The following is a 14847-nucleotide window of genomic DNA, read 5'->3' as shown; positions in this document are numbered from 1 at the left end:
TCGTGTCCGCGACTTCAGAATAACAATGATTTATCTCGAGCTTTACAACCGTTGGAGCTAAATTGGAAATGCCTTTCGGAATTTTGGTTCTTCGACTTTGTACTTTATTTGAACTTTTGACTTTTTGATTCGAACGTCTCTGGTCGTCTGTTGTGTCCAAAACGCGCATTGACATAAACACTTGTAATCCTTGTATCTAGGGTAAGTTTATTTACAACCATTGGTTCGATGCCACGACTGGTGGAGGATTCCTTCCACAAAGAGTATCACCACTACACTAGGCAGAACTTCTATGATGACATGAATTAGTATTGATATGATCATAATTATAAATTAACCCTTCACAAAACTTTCAAGTTTCAAAAGAACAAAGATTTTCTACCACAGGAATTAATTACCTTAGCTATATTTTTCGAAACTTTTCCCAATGCTTATCAACTTAATATTTTATTTGGCATATCTTTCTGTTGATTCTAGCATCACTAGTGAGTCTTTTGTAGAAAGTAAAATCACAAAAATACTGAACTCCGAGGAAAATTCAAAACGGCAAGTCCCTAATCAAATGGCAAAATCGAATGATAAAACACATAAAACGAATGGACAACAACTGTCATATTTCTGACTTGGTACAGGCATTTTCAAATGTAGAAAATTGTGGATTGAACCTGGTTTTATAGTGCTAAACCTCTCACTTGTATGACAGTCGCATCAAATTCCATTATATTTACAACGATGCGTGAACAAAACAAACAGGGTTACAGCAGTCATCAACGTGTCACAATCTCAATCAGAACAAAAACAAACAAATATTTAACAAAAAAGCACAAAAAAGCATATATCAAATTTAACAACCAAGTTAGTTCATTGCTTATCATGATCCTTTGATAACTTTTTACTTATTTTTGTATTTTAAATCAACCCAGAAAGGATTGAAATATTTGACGTCCTGTAACTGAATAGCTAGGTTCACTTCAACTAGGTAAAACACACTCGTGTCTGGCTTACACAATTTCAACCTGGTATCTATGTTGAGTTTATTTAATGTGCGATTCGTGGATTAAAAAAACTATTATCATCGTTGAGTCATGTGAACGTTGGTTTCACTCTGTTTTTAACATTGTCATGATTATTCCAGTGACAAATATTTTCACTTTCCAAACAAACGATAATTGTATCTGATACGCGTAAAAGAAATAAAACATGAAGAACAACATTTTTACCATGGATTAAATATGACAGATGGAAGGTCAGATCACCTAAATATTGATGAATTGATTGATTCCTTTGCATCCAATGGCACGTATTCTATGCATCCGCAGAACAAAATCAAATTAGCAATCAATATAATAGGTAGCTTCTGCTAGATGTGACGACCGGGATGAGAGCAGGTAATTTTGATATAGGAAGACATTTAGCCTTGCATTACATATCATACGAGCCCTCAGAGAGGTTTTGCAATACATGATCATCAGACTTTGCTGCGAATGTATTACCTTTTTCGGAGATCCAAACGCGAGCTCACTGTGGTAATAATTTTAACCGCTGGAAAGTGATCAGTCCCGATATAACAATCTTCCTTTATCTAAGTCAACCTTTTCATGTATTTATCGAATAATACAAAACTACATTAACATAACAATATTTTTATTTACAGTTAATGCATCAATATCATACAATGTCATGAACAAAACTGTTTAACAAGAATATCACAATAATCGTATCTATATCGTGTGTTCAACATGAACACGCTTATTTGGCAGACCAACACCAGATATCTTACGGTTTTATATGACGTCATACACATTTTAAAATTTCATAATTTGTATAAGACTATTTTTGTATTGAGCACTTCCTCACAGAAAGGCTGAAAAGAGATTTTTTGGTTCGTTTTTCCTTGCCAAATAACCCATTTGGTCACATTTAGGTCGATCAAAATTGCAATTTCAGACAAAAAGTTTTTCAGTCTAATAAAAACGAGTTGCTAAACGTGTAGCTATATGGTCGATTGCAATAAAACAAATGGTATGAAATTTCAATCTCATTTTGAAATGTTTTGTTTCTGGTGTAGATTTTTTTTTAAAAACATACATTAAGGTTTTTATCATTTAGAGCCGATTTATCAGGTATTTTCTTACACAGTAATAAACAAATCATGGACATGTAAAGAACTAGTGACGTATCCCACCTATACTGAACTCGTCACAGTGACATGAGTTATAATCTATACTACATAATACCCTGATTAAATAAACAGTTTATTAAAAGAAGATAGAAAGAATACATAAAAAGAAGAATAATAGTATATGAAGCAAACAAATATCATATATACATACAGTATGATAAATAAGGCAAAGTAAAATGAACAATATTTATAAACGATGCAAACATTACAAAATGTCTTATTTTGAAGAAAAGAAAACAAACCAAATTACATGCACTTTTTTAAATGCATTGCCATATTTCAGTGACCAATATGGCCGAAAAACAGTATGCTCTATTTACCAGCATTACTTGAATTGGCATTGCATTTATTAGAGTTGAGCATTTATGGGGACATTTGTAGAAAAAAAGGAAACAGAGATTTAATAGGAATTACAAAGAAATTTTTCACAGTGTACACTTTTGTTTACAAGAAAGCATGCTAATTCTATTTGTATTTTATCAGTTACTATTTAAAATTTGTTTAAAGACAGTAAAATCTTAAACTATAACCTAAATTGTTTTTTAGATCAGCAAAAACATATGAACGATGTCTGGTGTAAAGTTTCATTCGTAACAAGTATAGCAGTGGCACTAGTGGGATTAAAACACAACATTTGTTCAAAACTATAACATCATCAGTACTTAAAAGTATGCAAATGGAATAACTAGTTATTAGTTCGTATATCCTTCTTGAAATGATCGGAGTTCAATCTTCGTTTTACCCTTACTTTCCACTGCTTGAATATCAGGAGTGATAACTGGTACCCGTATGATCCTACTGGATTTATTTACATGTGAATATTTTCGGGCTGAAAATAAAATAAAATTTGTTTATTAATTTGCTACATTGTTATAAACAGATAAGCGAGTACGACATGCTCATTTTTACAATATGATTTTACGATCAAAGAGAATAAATTATCGAATTTAAGTTTTATTAATTTTAAAAAATTCTCTGTAGATAATAACATAATAATTGGTCATTCGTAAGGTATACATACAATATATATTAAATAAACCAACGTTGATCTTAATCTGTATTCAGCCTATTAGATCATACACTCTTTCCGAGGGTTCCAGAACATAACATAACAAATTAGCAAACCGATGACCTCACTTCTTTTCTTACATCCTGGCATTTAAGGCAAACACGTGGTCAAATTAGTTGGCATCACTTAAGGATCTTTTGTTACATATTTCTTAAAGGTATTTTTATTGCATCAGTTTATTCTTAGCTTCTAAGTTACACACTGTCAGGTATTTTGAATTCATTTTCAAGTGATTGCTTTAAAGCTATGAACGAAAACAAATATATACAAATCTGGGTATGATGTCTGGTTCATATATGATACTAGAAGTTTTAATTTCTTTCAACTATTAAGTCAGTATTATTTAACAGAAATGCATGATATTTTCAAAATTCGATGTCGATACATATCCAGGAGTCAATAATGGGGGAGTAATCAAGTTGGACGAATAAAAGGTAACTTAATTGCTCAACTTGAAAACCACGACAGATGAATTGAGCTTGAATTGGCACAAATTGGTAAGGATTATGATGCCTTTATGCTTTCCCATCAAATATATAATTGTTATAGAATTCATATTGTTTAACACATTTTAATAGCAAAAGGAAAAACAATGTATTGATTGAAAATTTCTGAAATTCTCTGAGCTATTAAAATAGATATACAAAATTTCATAATGGAAATAATAATCATTTCAATGGCATTATGTTACATAAAAATTCAATATGAAGAGACTGTCATCAAAGTGAGAGGGTTAGCGCTATAAAACCAGGTTTAATCCACCATTTTCTACATTTGAAAATGCCTGTACTAAGTTAGGAATATGACAATTCTTGTCCATTCGTTTTTGATGCGTTTTGTTATTTGATTTTGCCATGTGATTATGGACTTTCCGAATTGATTTTCCTATAATTAGATATAGGAAGATGTGGTGTGAGTGCCAATGAGACAACTCTCCATACAAATAACAATTTAAAAAGTTAAAAAGTTCAGTATTTTTGTGATTTTACTTTTTTCATATCAATTAAATACCAACACCTCAAAGCACCACTCCCAACAGAGATGAGTATCATAAAGAAATAAGTATTGAAATCTCTAAAAATCAAGAAGAACTGATATTGTACAAAACACATATAACATGCAAATATTAAGTAGTTATTTGGTACCGTTTTATGGATTTTTTTAATTCAAAGCAACAAAGCATAGTTGAAACGTCAAAATGTCTATGTGCATTCAAATTCAGATATAGTGTATGCAACAACCGAAAGTATGTACTTATTATCGATATTTATAAGACAATATCCTGAAATACCGTGAATGTGCAAAAGTTTTTTCGTTGGTGTTCGAACAAATTCATTGCCTTTACAGAAATTGACTTGAAGTATAGGCAAGATATTATCGGTTTATTGTTAATCATTAAATTTGTTAAATTATATTCAAACTATAAGTTCCACTGAAAAGATATGTTCTTTACAGGAAGAAAATTGGTGTTTTATGCGACATTTTTAAGTCTCCTATTCATTTTACAAGTCATAAATGATACACGGGTATTAGCATTTCTAGTTATTGTATCATTCACTTTCCGGATGTAATATCATTAATGCATATTCATACAAATTAATGCAACAAATAGTTTATTTATCGTGATTGGGAGAAATTGAATAGCAAAACCACCGATGTCAGAATGAGTAATTTAAATTCTTAAAAGTGTTTTTTTTTCTCTTTCATTGTTTCCTTATAAATCATAATGTCAAATCTGCTTATATTCTGTCATAAATTTTATTAGTAATTAATATCATTTCAATTACTATGTTGTCAATATATGATAATAAGATCAACTAAAACTAAAGAGAGGTTGAGAGAAAAAGGATACTAGTATGGGTAGTAGCGATAGTAATTTCCAGTAAATCCCATTCATTTCCGGTCATTTATTTGCAAATTCTTCACCACCATTTAAAATAAATAAAATGACATTATATCATAAAAAAGATCAACTAAAACTAAGGTCAAAGAAAATGTATATGGGAATGTAGCCATAGTTATCCCCAGTGAATTTCTTTACTCACTGTCAAGTATTATCGGAAATTAATTGTGTCTCTGTGTTAATTTCGGATTCCTCCATAATAGTTTCAAGATAAATTTGCAATTTTCTCTGAAAATTCGTAAATTGTTAGTTTTGTTAGTCATGTGCATGCAAACAAATATCATTAGTGTAAAAAAAACATAATTGTTTTCATAAAAATTCCAATGCAAATAAATTATTATATTACAGTCAAATAAAAGTAATGTATACCCCTAAACGTCTCATTCGCAATTTAAGATGTGTTGGGGTTTTTTTTAAGTTACAACCATTGGAAGAGATATCCATTCCCTAGGGTATCACCAGCCCAGTTGTCAGCATTTTTATATTGACACGAATTATCATTGATGTGGTCAATCAATTGTGAAATGGCGATCGTGCAAGTCCGCCATGGTATAAAAAAAACATCCTCATTATAATCATTATCAATAAACAGTTTACAAAACTTTGCATTTTTCGAGAAAAAAAAATCGAAATTTTTTTTTCGAAAAAGGATTTTTTTACAACAGAATAGGATTAGATAACTTTAGCTTGAATAATCTTTCGAATTGTATCGTTCTCAATGCTTTTAAACTTCGTACTTATTTGACATTTTTACTTTTGTTTAATTCAATGAGCCTTTTGTAGACGAAACACAAAGCGTGGTATCTGATGAGTTAATAATGATAGTCACTGTATATGCCAGACAATTTTGTCAATAAAACGAACTATACACCACTGTCATAAAAGTTGGCGGTGTTTAGCTAGTCTTCCATGTATTTTTTTTCAAAAAGGGTTCAATAAAGTAACAGTTGTTTCGTTGATTCGTTGATTGATAGCGTTTTATTTTGTCAGATTTTATGGACTTCACCTTTTTGTATTTGTCTTCGAATTCGGTATTTTGTTATACTGTATTATAACGCCAAAAGCCATTTACTAAAATGAGATACATTATATATTAATTAGTGAATAACAAATTGACCTTACTAAATCAAATATTTTCATTTAATCCATCTCATCAATAACCCACTAAGAAAAGAAAAGTAATTGACTAGTTCACATCACTGTGATATGAAATTGCAATTATCTTCATTAATGAAAACAATTTTTCTCCGCCAGATGCTCATTTCGACAATAGATATGTTTTTAGTGATGCTAGAGACAAAAAATCTGAAAATCCGAAACTCATTAAAAAGAGTTATACTGTTAATATTATTTGTTAGTAGAGCAAACGTTGTAAGTGCAGAACCAAAATTAATTTAAAAGAGAAACATAGCTCTATTTTATCATTGAAAACGTTTGCTTATTCTTACCTCCTCTGCTGGCGATGCAAGTCTAGCAGCAGTTACTGCATCTTCAACTGTCATATACGTATTGTCACCATATTTTTCCACAAACTTCGTCTTTTCAAGCACTGACCATGCCTGATCTGAAAGTGGAATATATGTGTGTAAGATTCAAATAAAACGGAATGAGTTGTTCTTAAAATAACAAAACATAATTATGATACAGTATTCTATAGCGGTTGATATTTCTGGTATAGCTGCCATTTTTGGAGAAAGAAAAATCCTCCGGCACCTTAACTTGATTATGTACCGTTTCTCTTTTCACTGGTTTTAAATTTGCAATTCACTAATCGAAGCTTACGAATAATTTCAGTTATATAACTTTATTTATCTGTTTTAGTGCAGTCTAACTGCGTGCATTGCCTCATACAAATAACTTACATCTTCATATTTAAGAACTTCATTGGGGGTAAAATCGTTGATCGAAGTACATTTTGTGCGCACAGTCAACGTTTTTACAACCCTATGAAGTTACAAAAAGAAGCATTCAATACTTATAATGACATTTTTTTAGCTAGGATCATGAAAACACGATTTTTATTAAGTTTTTTACTTAATTTACCTGTGCACTTTATTGTGGGACCTCGTATCATCATGAATGATACATTTGATTGTGTAATGAAGTTGATTAAGGAATAACGCGAGATTGCAGTGTAGCCAATCAGAATAAAGTATTATAATGAAACATACATCTAATTTAATTATTTAAGGTTAAGTTATGATGAGCAATGTTATGCCAGAACCCTGATGCAAACCGTAGTGTTGTTATTTCTTTCCATGAGGTTCCATCATATTCTATTTTGACCTGATGTCAGGGTGTAAGCAACTAGGACAACAGTTAATTATTAAATCTAATCTTGTTCACATTTTTGACAGTCTAGATTCGTTCTTATTCAATTCTATAAACAATCGATTCTTATTGTGTATCGAACACTCCACTGTTACTAGAAATAATATATATATATATATATCAATATTGTAACTTATTTACATTCGAAAAAAAATAAACATTGATTAAAATTTGAAACAACATTTCTAAATACTTATTTTTGAGAGACGATATTCACGGCCGACACTCGGCTAACCGAGAGTTTGGTCGGTTAATCTATATTGAGTATGCGGCTATATCGGCGGTTGGTCTGTTAATCGGGTTGGTTATACGTCTGTTAAGAGTAAAACTCAAAATTTAATGTTAAACTCTGTTAAATATACAGATTTTTGCCATATTATGAGAACCACATCAAAAAAAGAAAAGTGTCTGACAAAATGATATCTATCATAGAACATTTTCCATCAGTAAAAAAAATGCATAGCCGGCGCAGTTTTAAGTAAAACGAAAAGGCGTCTCGCAAGTATGTGGTTTTTATGCTTGTACGCATAGCAATATTTTGGATAAAAGGCTAAAAAACAATTTTATATATGATTTAAAAGACACAAAATAGTACTTTGGTTCTAAAAAAATAATTGTCATTGATAATTATTTCATAATTGTTATATAAGTTGAGTAATACCATATTTTAATGAATATTAGGGGAATACAGTCTGTTAATGGTTTGGACAATTTAAATCGTGTCAGTTAAGAGTTATTTAGCCACGACAATAGTCTTACTACCTTTAGTTTATATTTTCACATTGAAAAAAATGAGATGTACTTGTGACGAAAAAATTACAATACGGTGCAACAGTATCCTTATAGAAAGAGAACTTTTATTTTAATTTTATTTTTTTGCATTTCATTGAAGGGTGTGTCACTTCAATATAGCGTTATATGGGCTGATTGGCCGCTCGAATTCGCACGAATTTATTATTTACGCCAAGTTATCAATCAGCCTTTTTTTTGTCTGTTCAAAGTCTGTTATATCTATGAATCTGTCATGTGTTGCAATGCAGCTGGTTAAATTCCATGCGTTTTCTTTGAAATACTAAGGCTTTTCTACCTCAGGAATTGATTACTTTATGCCGGCGTCACACATTGGCGTATAGACCGGCGTGCACCAAACGTACAGAGTTAATTGACAAAGTCGGTATACGTTAGTTGCATGCCATAGGAACGCTTAGGCAGCAACCATTTGATTTTCTGGGGGGGGGGGGGGGGGGGGCTATGGTTTTTTTTGGAAAAGTTTGTTTCCAGTTTTTGGAGAAAAAAATAATTTGTTTTTGATTCTGAGAAAAAAAATTTGTTTGTTTCACCCTCAGCTGCCACTATATGTAATGCTAAAATTGAAAGAAAAAATTTGTCCAGAAAAAAACCCCATAGCCCCCCCCCCCCCCCCCCCCCCCCCCAGAAAAATGGTTGCTGCCTTAGCAATCGTTCAAAGCGCGTTGCATAAGTTTGTAGTACGTCGAAATACAAAGGTAAAATTGAGAAAGGAAATGGGGAATGTTTCAAAGCGACAACAACCCGACCATAGAGCAGGCCAAGGCCACCAATGGGTCTTCAATGTAGAGAGAAACTCCCGCACCCGTCGGCGTCCTTCAGCTGGCCCCTTAAAAAATATGTATACTAGATCACACAAGACTAACAAAGGCCAGAGGCTCCTGACTTGGGACAGGCGCAAAATTGCGGCGGGGATAAACATGTTTATGAGATATCAACCCTCCCCCTATTCCTCTAGCCAATGAAGGAAAGTAAATACGCTTGATGAACGCTACAATCCCAGGAAATGTGTATGCAGCATAAAAAAACATACAACGTACGCCAACATACGTTTCTAGTACGCCCAATACACGCTTAAATCTCGTTTTGCACACGTTACAAATATGATTGACAGGTTAAATGCATCCAAAATTACTAGCGTATTGGCAGCGTAAATGATTTTGAATACGCCAGTGCTATACGCTGATATGTGACGCTGATATGTGACGCCGGTATTAGTTGTGTTTCCTCAATGCTTTTCAACTTCGTATTTTATTTGGCCTTTTAAACATTTTTTTCGTCACTGATGAGTTTTTCGTAGACGAAACGCGTGTCTGGCGTAAATATAAGATTTCAATCCTGGTATCTATGAGGAGTTTATTTCCGGTATGTATTGTCTTTTGAAATTAATATTACTTTGATATTACACTTTTTGAAACCATTTCTATCAATTTTCAGATTCCATTGTCTAAATTTATGTTTCATTGTTCATGTGTTGTTTCCATATATTCTAGCCACTAATCTTGAGTCTATCCCTTTAAATCAGATAACACCCCATATAGCAATTATATTATGCTTGTAATGTCATTCATAACTCTTAACAGACTAATTAACAGACCCAGTTTTATACATCCGACCCATTAACAGACCACATTTTTATAAAACAAATGATTTATGTCACCAAAATACAGTTTTTCGTGTAGATTTTTTACATATTGATGTTAATATGGTAAACAAATATAATGCCTGTCTTTTTTCGATGTTCAAAATATTGCATTCAAGTAAACTCAACCAACTTGTCATTTTTGTGTACATTTTGTGTGTGTAAAATGTGTATAAATTTACTGATGAGTAACTCGCCTTTTCATTTTATAGATCGTTCATTGAAGCTAGAAAAAAAATAATTACACCACTGGATTCAGTACTCCAAATCGTTTTGTCAGACATGAATTGTTTTTATGATATAAATATAATTAAAAAGTTATACAATGAAACATACTGATCTTGCAATGATTTTCTCGATAACACCTGATTAACAGACTTTAGCCAACCCGATTAACAGACCAACCGCCGATATAGCCGCATACTCAATATGGATTAACCGACCAAACTCTCGGTTAGCCGAGTGTCGGCCGTGATATTGATCATTTATACATATTATTATTCTATCGGTATTATTTTTTTATTTTCAAATTTATTTATACATACCACAAATGCACGCCAAAAGCACTGTCACATGAATTGACTTATAATCGTCACACAACTGTAAAAAATGAATTAAACATATATCAATGTTAATCAACTAAAAAGTAACCATTTCTTTACAAAATAATAAGTAGCTACTCCTTTAATTACTTTATTATTAAAAGCTTAATGGTTGTCTGGTCACGTAAGAATTTACTGTTCAATTTATTAGTTAATGGTCAATTATATCATTCATCCCTTTAAATTATAGTTATAACAAAAGGGAAATACGGTAAAGTAGTTAATGAGAAAACAATTCATCAAATGTAAACAAAAACTTAAGTTGCTCCTTTGATAACCGTGTTCCCAATTAGTGTGGTAATATAACCTTGTATATGTATCCTGGATTCAAATTGGTTGGTTGGTTTTTTTTTTATTGCCTTTGGTTTTCTAAGTAAAATAGCGTTCATATGTAACTATCGCCAAAGTAGATCCATCATGATATAAATGTGTTGTTCAAACATATTTTGGGGTCCGATTTGACCTATTATATAAAGTGAGCTAATTGTAAATGTAGAATAACTATCATTAGTCTATGTATAAACAGAAAAACATTGGCGTGAATTTAGAACATATAACAAAATGTTTCGAATGAGTAAGCAAATTCTCATTAAAAAAACTATTCGTAGTATTACCTGTTTAAGAATTTTTCCGCCCACCGTATCAATGAAACACATGGAGGAACAGTCAAGAATGATATGGTGGACGTATCCACAGTCGGCCATACTGGTATCTATTGGTCTCCCCATTGGAGCAAGATCATTTGATGTTGGCAAGAATCCGTTCTCTTCTAATGAGCTTCCTGGATTTGAGCTTCTAGTCGAGGTATCAGAACGAGCTGAACGGAATGATGATATAGACTCTAGCGATTTGAGGGAACTCTAGATTAAAACAAAACATCATCAGAATGACTATCATATAAAACATCAAATGAGCATGTAGGATTTTTAGTTATGGTTCATATATACGTTTGTGACATATTAAGAACAGAATGAAAATAATATCAAACAAATTAAATTACAAGTATTTATTCATGTTGTCTAAAATCTTGCAACTTCAGTCATACGTAGAAAAGATTGCATTCATTTATACATTTTCCATTTGCTAAAACAACGTTCTAGTAAAGTTCACTTTCATACCTGTCTTCTGAATTCCGATATGGATCCAAGTCTTTTAATTTGTTTCCTTACACGTTCTGGTTTTGTATCTGATAACGTATAAACTTGTCGGAGGAAAAGGTCGCCGTTTGCAAAATATAGTGGTGCGTTGAACCCGACAATTCTTATTCCAGAGAATCCGCGAGTCTGTAAATTAAATTAAATCTAGTCATGTTTATATTTGTTTCATAATGATGTGTCTGTAAGTTAAACAGTTGTTCGTATTATAAAGATGACAATCATGGTGCTGGTATTTATTGTATTTGAGAATATCCAGATGTTGAATTTTGTAATTAATAATAAAGTTTTATTTTTAAGTTTGCTGAGATAAATATTATAAGAAGTCAATTTAATGTATGATAAGATCAATTCATATACGGTATCAGTATCATACCGTGGAGCCAGAGTGGAACGAATTTTTAAATATTAGAAAGGAGTTCCATCAAAAGATTGGTAAAGACAAGAGAAACATATAGGAAAGAAGTTTGTTAATGATGTTTGATTTTGTCAGTTATTGTGAACCTTCCCGATTGTGAATTTACGATATTTTTGTCATTTTCAACATTGAAATTCTTATCATGTATAAATAATATTTTTTAGGTATATTCTCAATTTCTAGTTTCAACTACCATAGTTTTCAGAAAAAAAATAAAGATGTCACAGGAAATCATAAGATCAATGATATTGTATGTCAGATCTGAAAATGGGGTTTTACCTACGAAATCGACTGTGTTTCCTTTTTGTTCAGAAAATTTTCTTAAGTTCTTCAAACGTTCATTTTCACAACTAAAGCATACATTATAACAATTATATGTACCTTAATATATTTAGATTCATCTGCGAATGCATTAACGGGATCGATTTTCTTTAATATCCTGGCCTTAGCACTAAAAAATAAATCCTGTATTTAATATATATGCAGCAATTAGGATAATGATTATAACTAAATATTGAAGCTATTCTTTTGTATTGCAAATTCAAACTCAATATTTAAGATTTAAAAAACAGCTTGTATAGTAGAAATGAGTCATGTTTTATAACAAATAATATTTGTATCATATTTGTAAAATATGAAAATTAAATAACACTGATTAAATAGACCAACCATTTTACATACGATAAACCCGTATGAGAGATTTGAATTCCTTGAGCATTTCAATGTGTTCTTAGACTTAGTCGCTCGTTTTTCAAAACGGATTTTTATAGATATGAAAGTGAGATGCAGAATAATACGACATATTACTTAAACATATAATTACTTACAGATTTGAAAATAATAAATAGTTATCAAAGGTATCAGGTTTACAATTTAATACGCCAGACGCGCGTTTCGTCTTCATAAGACTCATCATGACGCTCATATCTAAAAATTGATAAAGCCAAACAAGTACAAAGTTGAAGAGCATTGAGGATCCGAAATTCCAAAAAAGTCGTGCCAATTATGGCTTAGGTTATATATTCCGTTTTACAAAAAATTTAAAACACCGAAGTGCTGACTACTGGGTTGGTGATACCCTCGGGGACGAAACGTCCACCAGCAGTGGCATCGACTGTTAATTATGAAAATAAATGGGACTATTGGAAATATTTTAAGAAATGTAAAATTACATAAATACAAACTTACACTTGAGTTCTGACGACTACTGTCACAAACGAAAATCCAATTCCTACCCACAAGCCAATGTCTACATAGAATACTACCACTGATACAAACGTTACTATCCATATAACCTACATGATAAAGAATCATAGAAAAAATAAGTATTCAATTCGTCATTTTAGAATATGAAGCAATCAGTTGGTGTTTTTTTTTTAAATCGAACACTTTAGCGGATGGATAGTTTAAAGGCAGACGGAAGGGAAAATGACCTTATGTTTAATTTTGTTGTATGAACGCCCTATTTATAAAATAAGGTCAAAATAATATTGTTTTGTGGGCGGTTTACATTTTGATTATGACTTTCAATCTCCTGATTTTTATAACAAATGCAACCAATATAAAATTTGTATCAGATACTTGTGCTTTGAGTCTACTTCACAAAGGTACATAATTGGTTGATATAAATATAAATAGCTGATTTTGATAATTTGGTAAAATATATAGGCAGTTCTATCTATACGGACTGAGAATTATACAATATTAATGGATTACTTGATCATACTTACAAAATCATAAGCTGATACATGAAAGAGCTTTCTAAGCTGGAACAACTGCATAAACATGCTTCTCAATGCTACCACAATGATTGATGATAATACACACTGAAAGAATAAGTTAATTTCAGTGTTTAAGAATAATATTTTTTTACTCAAGTTTTTAAAAAGATTTATGACTTGTGACGATAGCTTATCAGATTATTTCGTCATTTGATTAGGGACTTTCTGTTTTGAATTTTCCTCGGAGTTCAGTTTTTTTATGATTTTACTTTTTATCCTGTAACAGAAAATAATTATTGTTTTGGCGTACATATAATTTAAACTAGCAATCTTGTCCTATCATCGCCTCGGTGAACAAGGTAATCAAAACATAAGATTTAAATTGACAAACAGTACATACGGTAAATAGTTGGATCCAGCAGCAGCATCTATGTCATACAAATGGGGTTTAAGTGAGGTCATAAAAGACGTGTATACACTTGTATGCAAATTTGTCCGCCATTACAGAAAATCATTTGATGTCACAACTAAAAAAAGTGATTGTTTGAGGAAATTAATCGGAGGTGACATAAAGTCATTCGGAGACAAAATACAGCTAAATACCAAAAGTGTTAATAAGTTTATTAACATACATGTACTGTGATATTCCAGGTATTTGGGTTCTTGTGAATAGTAGTCTCAATGATAATATATACCACATCACCTTGTTTGTATCTATATCTCATTTCAGATTGTTACAATAACTAACTACGTTTTGCAGCTAAGAAAACTACCTTTTGGCTGTTTTATATTTGTCCTTTTATACTCTTAAACGGTTTACATGTATTGCTTCACACACAATAGCCGTAAACTAACAGTATTCTCGAAAGAAGGTCTGGGATAGGGGTTCTTTGTGGCTGCATTCTTTTTTCAAGGCCATTTTATTTATTGCCGACATTTATTTTCTATATTCTAATTTTCTCTATTCTTTATTATTTTTGTGCCCATTGTTCTAATTATGTACACCCCATCCAGAACT

At 31.5% G+C, this 14847-nt stretch overlaps 1 protein-coding gene across 4 annotated transcripts in view; it reads right to left on the bottom strand.

The window, feature by feature from the left end:
• Positions 1 to 1627: 1627 nt before the first annotated feature.
• LOC139486187 (prestin-like) overlaps positions 1628 to 14847 on the bottom strand; it is a 42137-nt gene continuing 28917 nt past the window's right edge. For 2 of the 4 annotated variants that reach the window (XM_071270976.1, XM_071270975.1), the window contains exons 11-19: positions 13839 to 13934; positions 13297 to 13403; positions 12490 to 12559; positions 11655 to 11819; positions 11151 to 11396; positions 10480 to 10534; positions 6603 to 6718; positions 5297 to 5382; positions 1628 to 3011 (exon numbers count right to left, since the gene is read on the bottom strand). In XM_071270976.1, the coding sequence (XP_071127077.1) occupies positions 5299 to 5382; positions 6603 to 6718; positions 10480 to 10534; positions 11151 to 11396; positions 11655 to 11819; positions 12490 to 12559; positions 13297 to 13403; positions 13839 to 13934 (939 nt within the window). In that variant the 3' untranslated portion in view covers positions 1628 to 3011; positions 5297 to 5298. The remainder of the gene's footprint in view (positions 3012 to 5296; positions 5383 to 6602; positions 6719 to 10479; positions 10535 to 11150; positions 11397 to 11654; positions 11820 to 12489; positions 12560 to 13296; positions 13404 to 13838; positions 13935 to 14847) is intronic. The other 2 variants (XM_071270978.1, XM_071270977.1) reach the window with 1 other exon arrangement.

The sequence above is a fragment of the Mytilus edulis genome, chromosome 8, assembly GCF_963676685.1.
Source record: "Mytilus edulis chromosome 8, xbMytEdul2.2, whole genome shotgun sequence".
Taxonomy (NCBI): Eukaryota; Metazoa; Mollusca; class Bivalvia; order Mytilida; family Mytilidae; genus Mytilus; species Mytilus edulis.
The sequence above is the reverse complement of the archived record's forward strand: the minus strand, read 5'-3'. Positions and strand labels throughout refer to the sequence as shown.